This window comes from Schistocerca gregaria, chromosome 3 (genome assembly GCF_023897955.1).
Source record: "Schistocerca gregaria isolate iqSchGreg1 chromosome 3, iqSchGreg1.2, whole genome shotgun sequence".
Classification (NCBI taxonomy): domain Eukaryota; kingdom Metazoa; phylum Arthropoda; class Insecta; order Orthoptera; family Acrididae; genus Schistocerca; species Schistocerca gregaria.
The window spans coordinates 442,830,555-442,852,444 of NC_064922.1; the positions used below are offsets into that span (position 1 = coordinate 442,830,555).

At 42.2% G+C, this 21,890-nt stretch overlaps 1 protein-coding gene across 2 annotated transcripts in view; it reads right to left on the minus strand.

Annotated features, from left to right (window-relative positions):
- Positions 1–21,890, minus strand: part of LOC126355137 (UNC93-like protein) — a 980,883-nt gene that overhangs the window by 687,805 nt on the left and 271,188 nt on the right. For both annotated transcript variants that reach the window (XM_050005321.1, XM_050005323.1), the window contains exon 4: positions 17,862–18,069. In XM_050005321.1, the coding sequence (XP_049861278.1) occupies positions 17,862–18,069 (208 nt within the window). The remainder of the gene's footprint in view (positions 1–17,861; positions 18,070–21,890) is intronic.

The window sequence follows — 21,890 nt, forward strand, 5'->3', positions numbered from 1 at the left end:
CTATGGAAAGCGGGGACTCTTGTTTCGTTGGATGGTTGATTTGTAGGAGGGGACCTAACCTCGGGGTCGTCGCTGCCATCGGATTGGGGAAGCATAGGAAAGGAAGTCGGCCGTGCTCTTTCAAAGAAACCACCTCGGTATATGTCTGAAGCGACGTAGAGAAATCATGTAAAACCTTAATGAAGATGACCGGAAGCTGGTTTGAACCGTCGTCTTCCCGAATCCGAGTCCATTGTGCTAACAACTGCACCACTTCGCTCGGTCCGGGACAGTACTTGTCATGTATTCAGCATGCGAAGATGTTTGAAGTGGCAATACTCCAAATACACAGCTTATTTTCATTATATTTGCATTCAGTGAAACACCAAGCGATAACATTCTAAACAATCTTTAATTTACAACCACTTCATTTAATGTGTAAGACTTTTAATCTGCAGGTTGCATAACAAACAGAATTCCATTTCTAATAAAAAAGGCTAACGTTTCTCGTTAGTCTATGGACATGCAATTTATCGTAGCATGTTTTGTATACGGTATTCAACCAGCGTTGCATCACAGAAAGTGCTTTTAACTCAGTTTGTTTTGTACGGTGAGTGTGTTCTGGAAAAATCTCTCTTGCTAATACCGACGTTGGTATACCTGCCTAGGTGCCGTTATTGACTGGAGCTGCAGTTCGCTCGAGTAAATATGCGGTTGAAAACTCCATGAATTCCCCTGTCACCGTCTCCATGGATACCACATCGAATCAACGTTTCATATTTGATATTAAAAGCGTAAATACGCGACGATACACCACACGAGTCCAAACGCGGAACAATGCGTTGCTGGTTCTTTACTCTTCCTTGACCATATCGTTACAAACTGTCTGCAAGACAAATTCACTCTGGATGACACAGAATTTCAAATTGCCTCGTGGGCGGTGAATCACGAAACATACACGACGGCATGTTATTAACGTTCTACGTCTATTTCCTGCGTGTCTATATATTTATTTCTTAACACAGCCACCTTGGCGACGAATACATTTCGCCGAACGATAGACCAGTTAGTTGATAACATCGCTGTCGAATTTTTGTTGACGGAGCCCAAATCACACTTCTCCTTTCACTGCCTCATCTATCAATGTGAAGTCCTGGAAGGTGTTCTGAAAGTTTTGGAAACAGATTAAATTCGGGTGGGATCAAGTCGGGATTCATTTGTAGCATGCTCTTTTACATAGTAACTTTACACACCGCAATGTCACACGCATAATTAGGAGCCCTCTAATGGTTCAAATGGCTCTGAGCACTATCAGACTCAACATCTCAGGTCATCAGTCCCCTACAACTTAGAACTACTTAAACCTAACCTAACAACATCAAACACATCCACTCCCGAGGCAGGATTCTAACCTGCTATCGTAGGCCCTCTAATGCAGAGGGTTTCAAATACGTAGATCTGAACAATAAAGGTGGAGCATATTAGTAAAGTTTGTTTTATTCAAAAAGTTTTTGAGAGTTTTCGCATAAAATATTGGGAGAAATTATTTTTCAGCATGCGATGAATTATAACGGGTGGCTAAGAAGTGACCATTGAGGAAATCATCCCATCGACACATCAGATTGAAGATAATCGTTTGGTGAACATCGTGGACTGCTGTATGAAGAAGTCCGTACCTGCTCGCTGCACAGCCTCGTCCGACAGAGATGATCGACCTTTTAAGCCCTTTTTCAAGGAACCGAAGGCGTGGTAATCGGATGGGGCAGCTCAGGACTGTAGGTCGGGTGCTTGAGTGTTTCCAACTTGAGTTGGCGTAACTTCTGCTTCACGGCATTTGCGATATGGGGACGTGCGTTATCATCAAGCAGCAACACTCCTTGCGGCACTATTCCACAACGAGGATTTCTGGCAGACATGTTGCCCCAAACACTTTACGCATTCCCCGAGGGATGTTAGTGGTGTTTGTCATGCGGAAGACAAGAATAGATTAACAGCACGTCGGTCATACTTCGATGCCTTTTGTAATAACGTCGCCATAGTTCACGTTTCCGCATTTACCGCACGAGCGTCGGAAAGACAAAAACACCACACTAATCTCTTGTCTACGTGTCTGTGCTTATACACTCCTGGAAATGGAAAAAAGAACACATTGACACCGGTGTGTCAGTCCCAACATACTTGCTCCGGACACTGCGAGAGGGCTGTACAAGCAATGATCACACGCACGGCACAGCGGACACACCAGGAACCGCGGTGTTGGCCGTCGAATGGCGCTAGCTGCGCAGCATTTGTGCACCGCCGCAGTCAGTGTCAGCCAGTTTGCCGTGGCATACGGAGCTCCATCGCAGTCTTTAACACTGGTAGCATGCCGCGACAGCGTGGACGTAAACCGTATGTCCAGTTGACGGACTTTGAGCGAGGGCGAATAGTGGGCAAGCGGGAGGCCGGGTGGACGTACCGCCGAATTGCTCAACACGTGGGGCGTGAGGTCTCTACAGTACATCGATGTTGCCGCCAGTGGTCGGCGGAAGGTGCACGAGCCCGTCGACCTGGGTCCGGACCGCAGCGACGCACGGATGCACGCCAAGACCGGAGGGGACTGCACCGCCACTTCCCAGCAAATTAGGGACACTGTTGCTCCTCGGGTATCGGCGAGGACCATTCGCAACCGTCTCCATGAAGCTGGGCTACGGTCCCGCACACCGTTAGGCCGTCTTCCGCTCACGCCCCAACATCGTGCAGCCCGCCTCCAGTGGTGTCACGACAGGCGTGAATGGAGGGACGAATGGAGACGTGTCTTCTTCAGCGATGAGAGTCGCTTCTGCCTTGGTGCCAATGATGGTCGTATGCGTTTTTGGCGCCGTGCAGGTGAGCGCCACAATCAGGACTGCATACGACCGAGGCACACAGGGCCAACACCTGGCATCATGGTGTGGGGAGCGATCTCCTACACTGGCCGTACACCTCTGGTGATCGTCGAGGGGACACTGAACAGTGCACGGTACATCCAAACCGTCATCGAACCCATCGTTCTACCATTCCTTGACCGGCAAGGGAACTTGCTGTTCCAACAGGACAATGCACGTCCGCATGTATCCCGTGCCACCCAACGTGCTCTAGAAGGTGTAAGTCAACTACCCTGGCCAGCAAGATCTCCGGATCTGTCCCCCATTGAGAATGTTTGGGACAGGATGAAGCGTCGTCTCACGCGGTCTGCACGTCCAGCACGAACGCTGGTCCAGCTGAGGCGCCAGGTGGAAATGGCAAGGCAAGCCGTTCCACAGGACTACATCCAGCATCTCTACGATCGTCTCCATGCGAGAATAGCAGCCTGTATTGCTGTGAAAGGTGGATTTACAGTGTACTAGTGCCGACATTGTGCATGCTCTGTTGCCTGTGTCTATGTGCCTGTGGTTCTGTCAGTGTGATCATGTGATGTATCTGATTCCAGTAATGTGTCAATAAAGTTTCCCCTTCATGGGACAATGAATTCACGGTGTTCTTATTTCAATTTCCAGGACTGTATATCCGTATAGGAGTCTTGTTACGTTGCATATAACCTGCAGCAACACCCTCAACGGAAATTTTTTGACCGTCCTTTAACTTCTTCTGACTTCCTGATATGATCTCCACATTTTTCCTTTTTTCTGTTTTGCGCTTGTGAACAACGCATAACTATTGTAGAACTCCTGCGACGATCTCCTTGCACGAGGAGAAGCAAGTTCCTTCATTTCGATGTTAATGCACAAGGTTATTGTGTAGAGAAGCCTAGTAGACTCAGAAGGCATGAAATCGCGGAGGTTATCGCACAAAATACTGTTGCACGCACGCAATGAGGCTGCTGTCGCATACTGAGATGCCTCAGGGTGATAATGAAGCATTACAAGAAAAGGTGTAGCGTTAGCTTATCCACACCGTACGTCCGCACTAAGCCACTTCTTCGTGATAAATTTCAGTCTTTCATACTCAAATATATTGTCATCGTGAAAGGGAAACGTATACTTGTCAAATTTGGCGCTAGCGTTTTTATACATTTTAGTAAACCTGTGGTGGTTGCCATATTTCACTAGTCATACATGGTGAGCATCAGAACTTGACATTTTTCTGGGATCATGTCGATGATAATTTGTTCATTTCACCAGTTCCGGATGTGCAAACCCTTACGACACGAATACCAGATGATGATGTGGTTGTACAGGGGATATTTTGGCAAAGACGTGGAGAATATTGAATACAGTCTATACATTCTGTGTGCAACAAACGGAGCCCATGTGGAAGTGCATCCACAAAAGTTACTATGAGTTAAGGTACCATTTGCCACAAACTGCGTAACTGTATCTGTCAGAATTTCCTAGAAATAACTTACGTAGTCGGGTAAAGATTTTAAGCTCACTCTATTTAACTATTACGATTATAATTACAGTGAATTATCATAAAAGTACAGTGGTTGGCGAATAATGAATCCTTATTTTTTCTGCCAGAGAACATTAGTGGATGAACGCCTTGGACCAGAAAGAGAAAATGCATTAGTACATAATACTGTATCGAAAAGAAGTGAAAAAGAAATAATTAAAAAATAATATGATGGAAAAAAATTAAAAGAGGAGAAAAAAGGAAAGAAAGCAAAATGTACTGAGCAAAGAAAATATGTTTATACATTCGTATCGTCTTTTATTACATTTGTTTTACTGTAACTAGAGTACCTGGGTATCTCTCTGTGACTGTATTTTAGAGTACGTGTATTTTTATTTTTTTCTTTGATTTTGATCACTGGCCTTTGACACTGACCTTCGACTCTAACTTGTAGCTTCTTTGATCAACACTTCTGTGTAAACTTACTTGTTGACGTTGTGCCCGAGAAATGGTGCTGTACGCTTACTGCCGTTACTGTTTCAGTCCTTTCTCCTTGCTTAAGCTGGTACTATGCCGGTATGTAGAATTTTAACGTTTTCAGGTTGGCAATGGTGTATATTTTTCTGGTTAAGTGGTGCGTATGACATGTGAAGTTGTCACAATAGATAATTTTCGTAAGCACACATAATTTTTCCGAAAAATAATTCTAACGAAAATGTAAATTTTGTTGATATTCACTATTTTCATTTGGTTTTAATTTTGGTGCCAGCGCTGTGAAGGTGGTCCAAGACAGAAACGGATAGTGGACGAATATATTCTAAGACCGCACAGCGTATTATCGTGCATTTCTCCATAAGAAAGAAAGAAGCTTCAAGAATGTGTTTAGCCGGCCGGTGCGTCCGTGCGGTTCTAGGCGCTTCAGTCTGGAACCGCGTGACCACTACGGTCGCAAGTTCGAATCCTACCTCGGGCATGGCTGTGTGTGATGTACTTAGGTTAGTTAGGTTTAAGTAGCTCTAAGTTCTAGGGGACTAATGACCACAGATGTTAAGTCCCATAGTGCTCAGAGTCATTTTGGACAATGTGTGTGTGTGTCACTCAGCGACATTTTTTAGGAAGTCAAGGCATTCATGCTAGCAGCTCTATTAGAATTAGTCCAGACCAGCATATTTAGTTCTTAGTTGACAAATTACAATATGCAGTAACACGTAGTATGCGTTGCTCCAGTTGAGATGGCTTAAAATCTATTCGCGGTACAGTGACAAGTTGTTTTCCCACTAGAATCTCACCTACGAATAAAGAAAATCAGTGGAACGCAGTTTTGTAGAAGATCTCTCTATCCATTTCTCGATTTTTGAAGACAGCTTGATCTTTATGAAATTGTTAGCAGTTTCAGCTGACTGACGTCTTTTCTAACTGTGAATGAACAAAATTAATAAGCGATATATGTATAAAAATCGTCCATACTAAGAATAAGAATGCGTACACAACCACTTTTCATCACTGTTTATCCTGATTTACTAATATAAATCACCACTAAAAAGCGTGTAAACAGCATCAACATTTCTAAATTATCCAGTCTTCCTATGGGGATATAATGGCAGCTATAAAGATTCTCATTGACTTATTTACCGTTTATAAATTTATTTTTGTTCAGGTCGGTTCATTTACTGCTAACACTGCTTCTTCGATGTACAGTCAATCATAATTATCAGTATGATAAACGATGGCATTGACTCCCTGTAGATTGGAGGAAAAAGAAATCTCAATACTAAGAAGACATTGGATTAGAGGAGTAAAATTTAGACTATGATTGTGGCTTCCAGTTCGCAAGTTAATTGTGCGAAAGAATAAATGTGAAAATGTGATGGAAGAAATTTCCACTTGCAGTATTTAGCCGGCAAGAAGGGAAGAGCTGGTGGCGTGAAATTTCTCATCACCATATTTTGCACCAATGTACTGGATAAGACACCAAACCTCATGCAATGAGAACATGTTAACAGAGTTAATGGATATTTACTATTAAAACAGTCTTGATCACTATTTATTTATCAAAGTGACTGGTTTCGACCACTACTGTGGTCATCTTCAGACCACTGATTAGGAAGCTCTTTCTGTCGGAGAATCACTGGTCCGAAAGAACAGATATCATCTTAGTATATATATAGTTAAGGCTCACCGGCCACTTGACCATCTTCTTCTTCTGTGCGAATGCACAAACAGTGCCCGGACTCTTACGGGAATCGGCAACAAGCCGCGAGTAATGAGTATAATGGGCGGGGGCACTACGAATGTAGCGCGGGACCATACGTTGAGAATGCGGGTTTCGCGGGAGGCGTGACACAGGTAAAGCCCTGCAGTCGCACTATCCTCTGTGTCTCAGATGGATAGAGCGTCTGCCATGTAAGCAGGAGATCCCGGGTTTGAGTCCCGGTCCGGGCACACACTTTCACCTTTCCCCGTTGACGTATGTCAACGCCTGTAAGCAGCTAACGGTGTTCATTCCCTTGTAATTTCATTCTAACGAGCTGCATGGTGACCGATGGTATCTGTTCTTTCTCACATGTCCGAAAGAACAGATGCCATATTAGTATATATACATTCTCTTTGCTTGACGCCTCCACTGTCACATTTCCTAGAGTCAAGCATTCGCGTTTCCAGCGCCTGACCTGCCAGAAAAAAAAGAGAAGAAGCCAAGTCAGCTTCTGGAGAGAGTGTTAGCGTGCAACGCACTTACTGACTTACTGTAGACTAGTAGAAAACGAAGAATTGTCTCCCCTAAAGAAGGGACTGCAGTTCAAGGAATTCCATTCCCAACGTAAACAAACAGGGCGTTTCTTAGAGCTGAGGGTATCTAGACGTTGTACCCGGAATTTAATTGTGTCACTTCGCTCGCCTGTTACCGCTTCTGAGTCCCAACCTCTAAGCGTCGAACGACATTCACGCTCTGAGTACTGCTCAAAGGCACTCCAGGAGTTCAGCGTTCCGCTTTAACAGGTATCTGCATTACTCACTAAACGCAGTACGGACAGAAGGAGGTAACTAGATATTATCTCAATAAATGGTACGCACATTTCAACGTGGAAACGTAGTACAGAAGAGCTTCCGTGAATAAGACTTTTGCAGCAGAATGAAATGCTAATGCCAGAATTCCACGCATTCGCTGAAATTTCGGGACCACGCTCATCGTGTCTTAATACATACACATTCCCGTAAGTGAGAGATCTCATTTACATTTCATGCACATCTGGAGGGAATGCAGTGCAGTAGCTAAAAAACGTGTTTAGAGTAAACTCGATCTAATACACAACTGCAGATGCAACCTTACAATGGAGGAAAAGACGGTCAGGTTTTTTTAAAAATAGATTCTATGAAATTTCATTAATTTTGTTGTGTGTCTTCTTATTTCACGCTACTTGGGTACAGGCTAATGTACGAATAAAACTGAAAGAAAAGAAAGTTCAAGATATAGGTTTCATTGATCGCGTAATTCACATTATGTAAAGAAGATTTACGTCATTTGTTGAGTGCCAAGAAGGAAGCACGTTAAGTTGTTTCTCGGAATTAGACTAAATTTTTTCTCGACGGGAAATGACGGAGAGGAATGTGGCTGGTGCTGTGTGGGTGGGAAACTTTCCCAGTACTTAAATATTTTTATTAATTACATTCAACAACTCCCAGCACACGCACAAAGGAACATAATTAAGACATTGAGCCGTTTGAATGCCTCAAATGCAAAACTTAATATCTAAGACAGTAGACAAGGTGAAAGTCATCTGCAACTTACAATTTCTTTAATTTCACAGGAAGGTGGCAAAAAAACATACCACAATTAACAGGGCAACAGTAAAATGGTGTCAAGAATCAGAGGATATATATATATATATATATATATATATATATATATATATATATATATATATATATATATATATATATTATTGTTCCATCATAAGTGCTATTCCCACAGTTCACAGTTGGTTTCCTGTAATTACGATTTCTTTGAGCACATATAAACAAATTTTAAGTATGGAGGTGTGTTCGGTCTTTGCCCAAAATGAAAATCTGTTCGTCTACACGTTTTGCTCTTTTATTTGCGAAGCATCGTCAGTAACCTATAATGCATGTTTGTTTTTTTGCATATAATAAATGTGTTCTGTTAAATCAGCTACAGATCTACAGGTAAGAAAATACCAAGCACGGTTCAGAAAGGGAAGAGCAGGCAGTAAGCAGATACGGTGGCTAAGAACAATACTAACACCGTGAAAGTCCAGGAACAACGCAATAACAATCGTCTACTTCAAGAAGCCCTGCGATTCTATAGATGGAGGAACCATCTTCAGCACAGTGGAAGAAATAAAGGTGGACAACAATACCGGGAAGCTAATCCAGGAAACATTAACAAACTACAACATTCCAAGTAAAGTTAAAGGGAGAGATCTCGGAACCATTCGAAATGAAGACAGGAGTTTTGGAGAAAATAATCAGGATTTGGGACAAATGAGTCAGTGGGTTTCAGATGAGAGACTACGCATATAACCCTCAACATTAAATGACTGGCAATCGCTGATGGTACAGCCATCATAACAAATAACGTAAAGAAGCTCTAGGGTCACTACACGAAATCTCAGCCAAAACAGGACTACACATCTAATATGAAAAAATACACTACATTTACACAAAATCCCCACACGGACACCTTCCGATAAGCCAATATGGACGACAAACAAGGATATGCAAAAAGAAGAGAGGAAGATACTGCGAAAGATCAATAGGCTGGTTGAGAGAGAGGGAATCTCGATAGAGGGACCGATAAAAGAACTGCAACAAGAGACAGAGGCGATTACAAGCAACATCACATAAAAGGGCAAAATTCTACGGACACATACATAGGATGGACGATTTTCAACAAAGGAACAACTAATGCAGTGGAAGGCCTCAACAAAGTGAAATCCTACGAAGAAGTCGTGACAGTCAGGAAAAAATACAGAGAAGAATAAAAAAACGGGAAATATCAGCCAACACCATAGATAAGAAAAGAGGAAAGAAGTGGACAGAAGAGACGAAGAAGAAATAATGAATATATGAGAGGCTTTTGGGAAGAAAATATAAAGAGAAAAAAAAGCCATAAAAATCGATGACGTTTTATTACTTCCTTTAGGGGGCAATTAACAATAATGTTAATAATAACAATAACAATAATAAAACTAATAATAAATGTATTACACAGTGGTCATAAGTATGTTTTTATTTTACATTTTCTCTTCTTGTTTTCTTGTTTTGCATGTTAGAAACTGTTATTGTAGCACAAGTTTCGTGAGGTTAAGTTATCTTGGTTTTACGATTTCTGGTGTTCTCAATCCATGAGAGTCGTCCTGGAGACGTATTTACTCTGTCTCCATATTGCAGGTGGCCAATGTTTGGTGTTTCTTGACCACATTTCACTTCCACTTTTCACTGCGTCCTGAATGTGTTTGTTTACAGTTTGTAGTGTTACCAATTGTCGTTATGTGTTCATCATTCGTCTTTCATTGTGTGTGTGTGTGTGTGTGAGAGAGAGAGAGAGAGAGAGAGAGAGAGTGAGAGAGAGAGAGAGAGAGAGAGAGAGAGAGAGAGAAAGAGAAATAGAGGTGGGGGGGGGGGCAGGGATTCAGGTAACTCATTTCAGAATCATTATCATTTCAACCTACCACATCGAAACCAACATTATCTTGATAATATTGTTGCAAATAATTTCCGTTTTACCACAACGATATACCAATAGTCCTACGTCTTGGCTTCGAATTTATTATTTAGGCTCGTTATAGTTTACATCTCTGTTATTCCAGAATGAGATTTCCGCTGTGCAGCGGAGTGTGCGCTTATATGAAACTTCCTGGCAGATTAAAACTGTGTGCTCGAACTCGCAAGGTTCGCAGAATAGCTTCTGTGAAGTTTGGCAGGTAGGAAACGAGGTACTGGCAGAATTGAAGTTGTGAGGACGGGATGTGAGCAGTGCTTGGGTAGCACAGATGGTAGAGCATTTGCCCGAGTTCGAGTCTCGGTCCGGCACACAGTTTTAATCTGCCAGGAAGTTTCATCTCTGTTATTGATTTTGTTGTTAACGTGATCAGTTAATTATAGCTTATACCGATCTGGTCATGAATTACTTTCTTTCTTCTTGCAAGGACTCTTTGATATGAAAGTTTTCTTGGAATGTCAGGAGTTTTTTGCTGTAACTGTTACTCTAATAATTTTCACGTTCTGTTCCATGCTGAATGGTTCACGTCCATATTGTCTGAGGTATTCCGTAAAAAAAAAAAAAAAAAAAAACTTGGGTAATGTAACACTTGCAGTTTCTTATACGTTCTTTATACCTAGTTTCGAAATTTCTGCCTGTCATTCCCAGATACACTGACTCACTTTCTTGACTTTCTAACTGGTATAAATATGACTGGAGTGTATTTCTTGCTCTGTTGCAATGTGTAAGTGTGTTTCTTTAGAAATCACTAAAAAAAAAACAAGTACACCATGAAGGCATTATTCGAATGGGACGGAAGTCGGGTAAATGTGATGTGATATGATGTAAATGTACAGACAAACAATTGATTACAACTTTAGACAAACTATATATTTATTCAAGCGAAGCAGCCTTATAAATTGGGAAAGTGGATAAAGCGATGTTCCATCTCTGACCCCGAGACTAGTACAAGGAGTTAGTCGGCATCGCAGTAATTGATAAAGTCATTGGCTGTCCTCCTGAGGCATATCGCGCCAGATTATGTCCAACTGGTGCATTAAAAGGTTGACAGATGTGAAAATTAGCGAACTATAAGTTTAATAAGCCACGTCTGCAAAATACTAACACGAATTCCTTACAGACACATGGAAAAACTGGTAGAACCCGACCTCAGGGAAGATCAGTTTGGATTCCGTAGAAATGTTGGAACACGTTAGGCAATACTGACCATACGACTTATCTTAGAAAATAGAGTAAGAAATGGCAAGCATACGTTTCTAGCATTTGTAGACTTAGAGAAAGCTTTTGACAATGTTGATTGGAATACTCTCTTTCATATTCTGAAGGTGGCAGGGGTAAAATACAGGGAGCGAAAGGCTATTTACAATTTGTACAGAAAGCAGGTGGCAGTTATAAGAGTCGACGGGATATGAAAGGGAAGAAGACGTTGGGAAGGAGTGAGACAGGGTTGTAGCCTATCCCCGTGTTATTCAATCTCTATATTGAGCAAGCAATAAAGAAAACAATAGAAAAGTTCGGAGTAGGTATTAAAATCCATGGCGAAGAAATTAAAACTTTGAGGTTCGCCGATGACATTGTAATTCTGTCGGAGACAGCAAAGGAATTGGAAGGACAGTTGAACGGAATGGACAGTGTCTTTAAAGGAGGATATAAGATGAACATCAACAAAAGCAAAACGAGGATAATGGAATGTAGTTGAATAAAGTCGGGTGATGCTGAGGGAATTAGATTACGAAATGAGACACTTAAAGTAGTAAAGGTGTTTTGCTATTTGGGGTGCAAAATAACTCACGATGGTCGAAGTAGAGAGGATATAAAATGTAGACTGGCAATAGCACGGAAAGCGTTTCTGAAGAAGAGAAATTTGTTAACATCGAGTATAGATTTAAGTGTCAGCAAGTCGTTTCTTAAAGTATTTGTATGGAGTGTAGCAATGTATGGAAGTGAAACGTAGACGATAAATAGTTTACACAAGAATATAAGCTTTCGAAATGTGATGCTACAAAGAATGCTGAAGATTAGATGGGTAGATTACATATCTAATAAAGAGGTATTGAACAGAATTCGGTAGAAGGGAAATCTGGGGCACATCTTGACTATAAGAAGGGATTGGTTTGCAGGACATATTCTGAGGCATCAAGGGAAAACCAATTTCGTATTGTAGGGCACCGTGGAGGGTAAAAACAGTAGAGGAAGATCAAGAGATGAATACACTAAACAGATTCAGAAGGATGTAGTTTTCAGTAGGTACTGGGAGATGAAGAAGGTTGCACAGGATAGAGTAGCATGGAGAGCTGCATCAAACCAGTCTCTGGACTGAAGACCACAACAAACAACATCGTTATTGATACAAAAATATCGGTAGTGTGCCAAACGTAATGTCCATTTATGAAATACCAACATTCATGCCTTGATTTTTATGAATTTGAAACTAAAGGAAAATATCAAAGTACACGCTCCAATTGTTTCAACAAATGTTGAATGATTTTCTAAGTACAAGCAAGTATTGATTGGCAAAAAAATGTTCTTTCAGTTAGGAGAACGTCTGCATACTGACTATCATACACTGAAATGGGTCTGTGATGGTTATACAACTATTTTCATGCATCTGCAAATGCTGAGACTTCTTAAAGGAAAAAATAGCTATTTAAAATTAACTACCCTTGTCATAATTTCAGTTCCTAACTCCTGCAAAGTTTTTCATTACTTTAATTCCTTTTATAAATCACTTTCAATTCATTTTTATCAATTTAACTTCGCAGAATGAAATTTTCTCTCTGCATCAGAGCGTACACTGACATGAAACTTCGTGGCACATTGAAACTCTGTCCAGACCTTTGCCTTTCTCAAGCAAATGCTCTAGCCCCCTGAGCTACCCGAGCGCGACTGCCGAACCCGTCGTTACAGCTGTACTTCTGTCAGTTCCTCGTCTCCTATGTTTCAAATTTCGCATGAGTTCTTTCCCGGTCCGGCAAACAGCTCTAATGTGCCAGTCATTTTTACATCATATTATCGATTTTTCATGTCATTTTAGTAATAACTGTCAAAGTATTTGTGGTTATTAAAGTCAGGGGCCTGCGATTACCAGTCCTTTATTACATTTGTGAGTAGAATGAGTTCTCATTCTCACATACTTCCCCGACTCCTCGACGGTGTGGACGGCCCTCACAAGAACTTCGGAGAATGATCAGAACTTAGACCAGGATACGATATCCCGAAACAAACCCCACCTAAAGCTGACAGCCTAAGCTAATACTGTACAATAATTTAATGAGAGAGAAGAATATAAGCAGAAGAATACACCAACGCAATTTGCCCCCTGCTGACCACAGCCACAACAGATGAGATTAACAAATCAGCGACCATCAGCAGTAAGAACAGATAAAGTTTTCATTGAACACAATCGATATAAATAAAAATATAAGTGTCCGTTTGTTCGAAATCTTGTATCTCCTAAAATTCTTGATCGATTGTTTTTCAAATTTTGATAGAACGTTGCATTTGAAAAACACTTTAGTGATTTACTTCAAATTTTTATATCATACTCAATGAACATTCAGATGGATATAACTACATACGTTTATATATATAATAACTGTAAATATAATATGTAATGGAAAATGTTATTACCAAATATCGCGAAAAGTTCTTCGGATATTTACAGGACACTCTAATACACATTCATATGGACATAGGCCATACAACTTTCTAAACAACGATGTTCAATTTTTCTGTTAAATCCGACAGCGACAAGAGAATATTCTGTGCCTCGTTTTGCCGTGAATTTGTGTGGTTTTCTTTTCTTTCTCGCAATGTGCTTTAACTACTCTAGTAGTGCCTGTATCCCATTAGATAATTTTTTTTCTCCCACACGTATTGTTTCTCATTATATGTATTTTGAAACAAAACGTGTACACACAATAAACTGCAGTTATATTTTCCTACTTGTATCAGTTTTCATAAAAAACAGAAATGTTGCATCTGTGCCTTATGAGATTACGATTAAATATTACTACGGAATTTGAATTTGCAACAACATAAAAAGCTTCAAGATCAGAAAGAGGGGGGGACTACATGATCAGAGGAGGAAGAGAGAAGGAAACGGAGAAAGAGACGAGAGGAGGACGAGACGCGAAGTGAGTGGGATGAGGAGATGTACAATGCGAAGGGGAGGAACAGAGAGAGAGAGAGAGAGAGAGAGAGAGAGAGAGAGAGAGAGAGAGAGAGAGAGAGGTGAACAGGAGATTAGGATATAATTATATATAATTCCGATAAATATGTAACAGTTGCGAATCATTGCTGGGATTCGCAAGAAAACAATGAAATACAGATTCTCAACATTTAACGTTCTAGGTCCTAAAGCAGCGTAGTCATATTTGCATTGTGACCTCTTCCACAATCCAGATTGAGAAAGCCAGACATCTACATCAAAATGATTTCTCTGAAATTCACAATTAAGTGGCTGGCAGAGGGTTCCTGGAACCATCTCCAAGCTACTTCTCTACCGTTCCACTCTCGAACGGCGACCGTGGAAAACGAACTGTTTATGTGCGAGCTCTGATTTCTCTTGTTTTATTACGGTGATTACCTCTCCTTATGCAGGTCTGCGCCAGAAAAATAGTTTCACACTATGCGGAGAAAGATGGTGAATGAAATTTCATGTGAAGGTCCTTTCGCAGTGAAAAGTCAGTTTGATTTAATGAATACTACCCCATTTCATGTATCATATCCGTGGCACGCTCTCTACCATTTCGCGATAATGCAAAACCAGCTGCCCGTCTTTGAACTGTTTACATGTCCTCCCTCAGTCTTATCTGATGCAGATCCCATACCACAAAAAAATACTCCAGAAGAAGGAAGTTAAGTGAGGTACAAGCAGTCGTCTGCACCAAAGCCTACACAATCTCCTTTAACCGTCGTAGCTGAACTCACACTGCAGCAAATAACGACTTGTATACTAGCAGCAATTCGTTCAATGGCTCAATACAGAAAACCACTATCCGGTCGCCCAGATCGAACCCGATGCTCCGCCTTACAACAAGCCGCTAGAAACCAAGGCACCGGCACCAACATGGCTGCCTCCGCTGCTTAGCTGTATGAATTTGCTGCTTCACCTCATGTGGGTGGATCCTCTTGGGACGTTTCTGGCCATGATGCCTTCTTGTAGCTATACTGAAACAGCCACGTCTCCGTTACGACTCATTCTGATGACGACGCCAGCTTCTGTCGTCCGTATACATGTGGACACTATCACCAGCCACGAAGAGACGTAAACAAGACCGGCTGGCCCTCCATACCTGCCCCAAATCCATACGCGAAGTCTTGTCCGACGCTGTCCGTGGACCCTGGTGTTGACTCCAATTCGACACCCCTTCCTCCATTCAGTGGCGACTCCCCTTCCCGTGCAAGAAATGGTTCCACCTAGGCTTGGCGTGTCGCTGCATCTGGTCAACTAGCCACGACAGAAATGAATGTCTACACTAACACCAGCTTTCACGTGGGGCTAGAATTCAATGGTGCGGTAAATAGCTGATTCATGGTACAACGCACCATACGCTGAAAATTAAAAATATCATCAAAATACCATAAAGTTGCTGTGTCAGGCAGTAATATATGACCTCAGCCATCTTGGAGCTTGTATTCTTCGTTCTTACGACGTACACTGCTCTGCAATGCACTTCTTCTCCATAGTCATGTCTGCAAAATGACTGGGTACATACATACATTAATTCTTGTACCATAGATCATGAATACGATATTTCGTAATGATGTAGAACGTGTCACTTTCACATACCGTTACTACTTCATATCTAATAATTCACCTATTGAGTAGAAGGAGTTGTCATTCAGAAATACTTTTTTAATGTTGGTTGGGTATCTGTCAGACTTTTAATACTATTTGGCAAATGACCAAAGATTTTTGTGGCAGCATAATTCACCCCCTTCTGTGAAAAGGCGAGATTAAATCCAGAATAGTGAAGATAATCCTTTATTCTAGTGTTGTAACTATGCACTTCGCTGTTATTTTTAAATTGGGATGGGTTATTAATGACAAATTTCATAACTGAATTTATGTATTGCGAAGGTACTGTGAATATCACGAGTTCCTTAAATAAATGTATGAAATGTGATCTTGGGTGAGCTCCTGCTATTATTCTGATTACACGCTTTTGTGCAATGAATACTTTGTCTCTTAGTGACGAATTGCCCCGAAATACCATACCATATGAAAGCAGCGAATGAAAATAGGCTTTGTAGGCTAATTTACTGATACGTTTATCACCAAAACTTGTAATAACCATAATAGCATAAGTAGTTGAACTTAACCGTTTCAGCAGATCATCGAGGAGTTTCTCCCAGTATAATTTCTCATCAATGCACACACCAAGAAATTTAGGGTATTCTGCCTTAGCAAAAGACTTCTGTTCATAGTCTATATTTATCAATGGTATTGTGCCATATACTGTACAGAATTGTAAAAACTGTGTTTTCTCAATATTTTCTGAGAGTCCATCTGCAGAGAACCACTTAATGGTTTTGTGAAAGACATTATTTGCAATTTTCTTATGTGATTCTTGCTTGTTGTGTGTGATTACTATACTGGTATCATCAGCAAAAAGAATTAGCTTTGCGTCTTCATGAATATAGAGTGGCAAGTCTTTAATATATATTAAAAACAATAAGGAATCCAAGACTGAACCCTGTGGGACACCATACTTGATACCTCCCCAGTTGAAGGTTTCTGCAGACTATCTGTACGGTTAATTTCAACCTTCGGCATTCTTTCATGTAAGTATGAATTAAAGCTTTTGTGCACTGTCCCGCTCATACCACAATACTTAGCTTATCTAGAAGAATTTCATGGTTCACACAATCAAAAGCCTTTGAGAGATCACAAAATATCCCAATGGATGATGTTCGGTTATTCAATGCATTTTATCTAGACATAGCTCTTGCTGTGTATCTTGCAGTGGCCTGCTGATGTGATGTAGAGAGACGCTTCACTGGGCACTCTGGCCTCTCTCTGCACATTGGTAAACTCGTCGCATACAGCACAAACGTGGATCAACACGCTACGTTTTCCACGTTAATGTACAAGGGACAATAAAAAAAACTGCCGTTCGAAAGGCGTACAGTGCAGAATCGGAATGCCAATGAGTCAAAATCGCCACGAGCATTGAGACGATCATCCGACTGATGCCCCAGGTTGTAGATACCCATTTGATGAAAGTGTCCTGCTGAGTGGAAAAGTTCTTAATTATTATCAGCTGCACACCCTCGTCCGAGTGGAATCGTCGGTGGTTCAAGGCCTCTTTTAAGGTACCGAATGCGTGATACTCGCCTGGGGATAGATCAGGACCATAGGCCGGATGCGCGAGTGTATCTGAGTTTGATGAGGCTGACCCCGCAGACTGCATGGCATCTTGTGTCGAATCGTGACCAGAACCATTCCACAATGATGGTTTTCCACAGACATGCTGCTCTGTACACATTCTTCGTTCTCCTATGGATGTCTGCTGGCGGTTGTTCTTCGGCATCCAAGAAAAGAATGACAGTGCATTTGTCCTGATTGGACGCATTTGGTAATAACGGCTCTACAGTTTACGTTTCCAGATTTGTCACCACTAATCCCTTACATTCATGTCGGTGGTTATATGCCCACATAGGAATTGCATATATGCTGCAGCAACGCGGTGAAATGGAAACTTTTTGTTTGCCATTAATAATACAGGTGAATAAGGGAACTGGTATGGATTAGGCAATAGCTAAACTGTGGCATGCGACTCACCTGCTGAGGGAGTCCACTCCGATGCCGACGAGGAGGCAGGCGCTGACCATGCAGGCGAGGTAGGCGGCGGCTACGATGTAGATCTTTTCGTCCGGTGGCCGCGAGGCGGCTGTACCGCCACTGGCGGCCGAAGGCAGGTAGTTGGCGCCACACACATCACCCAGGTCTCCCGTCAGATTTTTAGGCGCTCCCGAGCCCAGAGAAAACACTGCACACAAGCAAACAAAAGAATACACTCTTATCAGTAATTCGAATACTATATTTTGGTCGATAAGCTTACCAGACAAAATTTTTAGTCACCCAGTTAAAATAACACACTGGTCTCTATGGAACAAATGGAACTGCTAATTTTCGTCAGGTACTAGCAACGGTTGCCCGGGATCTGGCGGACCCAACGGTGTGTGCGCACTGAGCCACGCTTCCAGCGGCCCAGTGTCACTTGCGCCCTCTCCCGCCGCGTTGCAGGACGGCCACTGGTAGCCACACAGCCCACTTGCCATCACAGCAAGATGCAGCATAGTAGCGGCTCCAACACTACCGTTCCTGCTTCAATTCAGAGAGTCTCATCCTTGCTGCTGTTGTACTAGCTGGACTCTTTTACTTACAGCATTATTTGTAATGTCTACGAGTGTTTGCAGATGTACATGTTATGTAAATCTTCCGTTTACTGTGTTAACTTGTTTCCTAATCATTTCTGCTGTTGTCCATCATTCCTACAATTACAATTGTCACAATACGCTGTAGCTCGTCTCTCCTTACCAGTATCTACCAAGTCGTACAAAATAGTGTGGAAAAATATCAGTCACTTATATTATCCCACACTGCTGACGTATGTCATGGCATCGGAGTGGTATGTATGTGCCAATCGGTTGTACGGAATCGGCTCAAAAAGGTGCGTCTGCGTGAAGACGTGACAGAATGGCAGAAAGTATCAACCAAATCTGTATGTACCCACAACCCCACCTATAACGTAATCCAGTCGATGATCGGTTTATTTGAATCAGAGAATCCAGTCCTTCCCATGTAAACATAGCCCACACAATTGTGGAGCCAGTAGCAACTTGCACAGTGCATTGTTGACAACATGGATCCATGGCTTTGTGGGCTCTGCGCCCCACTCGAACCAATGCATCAGCTCTTACTATTTGAAATAGGGACTTATCTGAGCAGGTCACGCTTTTTCAGTCGTCAAGGGTTCAACAGATATGGTCACGAGTCCAGGAGAGGCACTCCAAGCGATGTCGTGCTGCTAACAAAGGCAGTCGCGTCGGTCGTCTGCTAGTACAGGGCATTAACACCAAATTTCACGGCATTGCCATAACGAACACGTTCGTCGTACGTCCCACATTGATTTCAGCGGATATTTCATGCTGTGTCGCTTGACTATTAGCACTGATAATTCTACTCAAATGTCGCTGCTCTCTCTCGTTAAGAGTAGGCTGACGGGTACTGCGTTTTCAACGATAAGACGTACTGCCTGAAATTTGGAAATCTAGGCACACGCTTGACACTGCGGATCTCGCAATACAAAATTCCCTAAAGTTTTCCGAAATGGAATGTTCCGCGCATCTGGCTCCTACTATCATTTCGCCATTCCGTGTTCAAAGTCTGTTAATTACCATGTCATACGGCCATAATCACGTCAGAAGTATTTTCATATGAATCGCCTGAATACAAATGACAGTTCCACCAACGCACTCTCCTTTTATGTACGCGATACTGCCACTGTCTGTATACGTGCGTGTCGCTATCCCATGAATTTTGTCACCTCTGTATAGATCTGAAGACAGTGGGGAAAGAGGAGATGCGACGCTAAAGCCTCGTGCTCACAAAACCAGTTCTGGAACGATGCGAGCTGTGTCGCCTCGGCACTCCACGTAACAACTGGGGAACAAACGTTGTACCAAGAGATGTACATGATCAGCCAAGATGGCCACACAATCCTTGCAGAATAGCCGTTTGGTCCACGGAATACCACGTTACGGCTGCCCAAATTATCACTAAATTCCCGCCATGTTTCACTCTTCGGACATAAGCACGGCCAAAAAAAAAAAAAAATGGAATCAATGTGAAACAACACTCATCCGATCAAAATACTTTCTGCCATTTCCCCATACTACAGGTTTCATGGCTTCGGCAGCTTGTTGCCCTGTAACGGGCGTATGCGTCACTGATGAAAGGATTGGAATTCCAGTTCTACCTCAATTCCATGCTTCTGAAACTCCCTTCGTGTTTTATTGGCTCTGGCAGTGTTTCAGAGTGCGAGATTGCGTTCCTTAGTGACATTTTCGGCCATCGTCCAGTTTTTATTTTCTTGACAATCTTCATCAATGATTATTTGTCATGATCAGTTCACACACAACTACACAGAACTCGTTTGTGTCCACGATTGATATTTACAACGTAGTAAGGACACTGCTCAGGTGCTGTTGTGGTCAAACAGAATACCGCAACTTGCGAGCTTGTCTAGCACCTACATTTATGTTCAAGCATGCATTTCTTGTGGTATTTCCATATTTTTGTCCCAGCATTGTACCCCATAGCGAGGTCAAACGAATACTCGTTGCATATAGCATAACTTGTTAACGCAGCGCACAGCAAACTTAGGAGAACAGCCTGAACTGTGGAATCTAACACAGTAGAGGTTACAGGTACGATGCATCCGAAATCGCTAGCTGCATCCTTAAAAAGCCATAAGCTTCGATGGAGGATGGGATCCGAGAGCAATCACCCCTTGGGTGGCTGCAATAATTTACCTTGTGATGAAGAATTAAACTGCCTGATGGTGCCTTTAACAATGAAATGTAATGAAATTGCTCGTTTCAGCCGACAGTGTAACAATGGCGATTGATAGCGAAACGTCATCACAGATATGTCATTGGCCCAAAGAGTACTTTGACCAATTAAAAGCACAACAAGTACGTCGTTGTACTGGACGGTGAAAGTAACATAAGATGTAACCATAAGGAGGCGTTATAGAACTGTGAATACTCCTAACACACATGAAGAGTTTGTGAGATAGTAACAGCTTCACTATCAGCTTGTTTGCAGACGATGTTATTATTAACGGTTGACCGACCATGACTAGGACCGCATCACAACGATAATCCAATTATGACATACAGTACTATATGGAGTACGTGTACTATAACCGATGCTAGCTGATTAGAAATAAACTTTTTGAGTTACGAAATTGTTGTCGATGAAGGAGGCAAATATACAAACTCATTCACATTTCCCCATAAAAGAATCCATGGGTTTCAGGTCGGGAAATACCGGGTTAAATATATAATAAAATAAAACGTAACAAATTAAGACGTGATTAGATATTTTTTGGTGGTTTGTTTCTACAAGCATGGTAACTCAAAATCTTTGCCTGGCGAAGTTGGTACCGCGGGCGCATAAGCGTAACTGCTCTGTTTACACACACGCGCATCGGCAGCCGAATGGTCTCCACAGCAGAGAGCGGTGGGACAAGCGGTCACGAGAAACTGGGAGTTCGCGTTCGACGTCGTGCCACCAAGGCAAGCATTCGTTCCAAAGGCTACTGTGGAATTAAGCCGTACGTCCTTCCAGCGGAGCCCTCGTAAGTCAGTCCGTCAAGCAAGTAGGCAGTTACAGCTACCTCGTTGGACAGTACATAATGTCTTCCACAGTTCGTTTCTGCTACAGGCGTACAAACTGCAGCTTCGCTACAAAACAATGCCGAGGACGGGTCGTGACGGAAGGCTTCGCAGAGACGATGCGGGCAAAAATGGATGTAAAAGAGTTGTTCCTCGACATCGTATGTTTCTCAAATGAGGCTACATTTCACATTTTCAGCACAGTAAATAACTTCAGTTGCCGCTTATGGGTAAGGGACCCTCTCCCCCTCAACATAGTAATAGAGTGCGAAAGTGACTTGCGAAAGCGAATATGTGGTGTGGATCGTTGAAGGGCGGGGCTCTTCCCAGAGCCTACATAGTGGAGTCCACAGTTACATGTTGGAGCTGTGTGCAGTGCCACATTCTCGTCGTGACATGGCCTTTC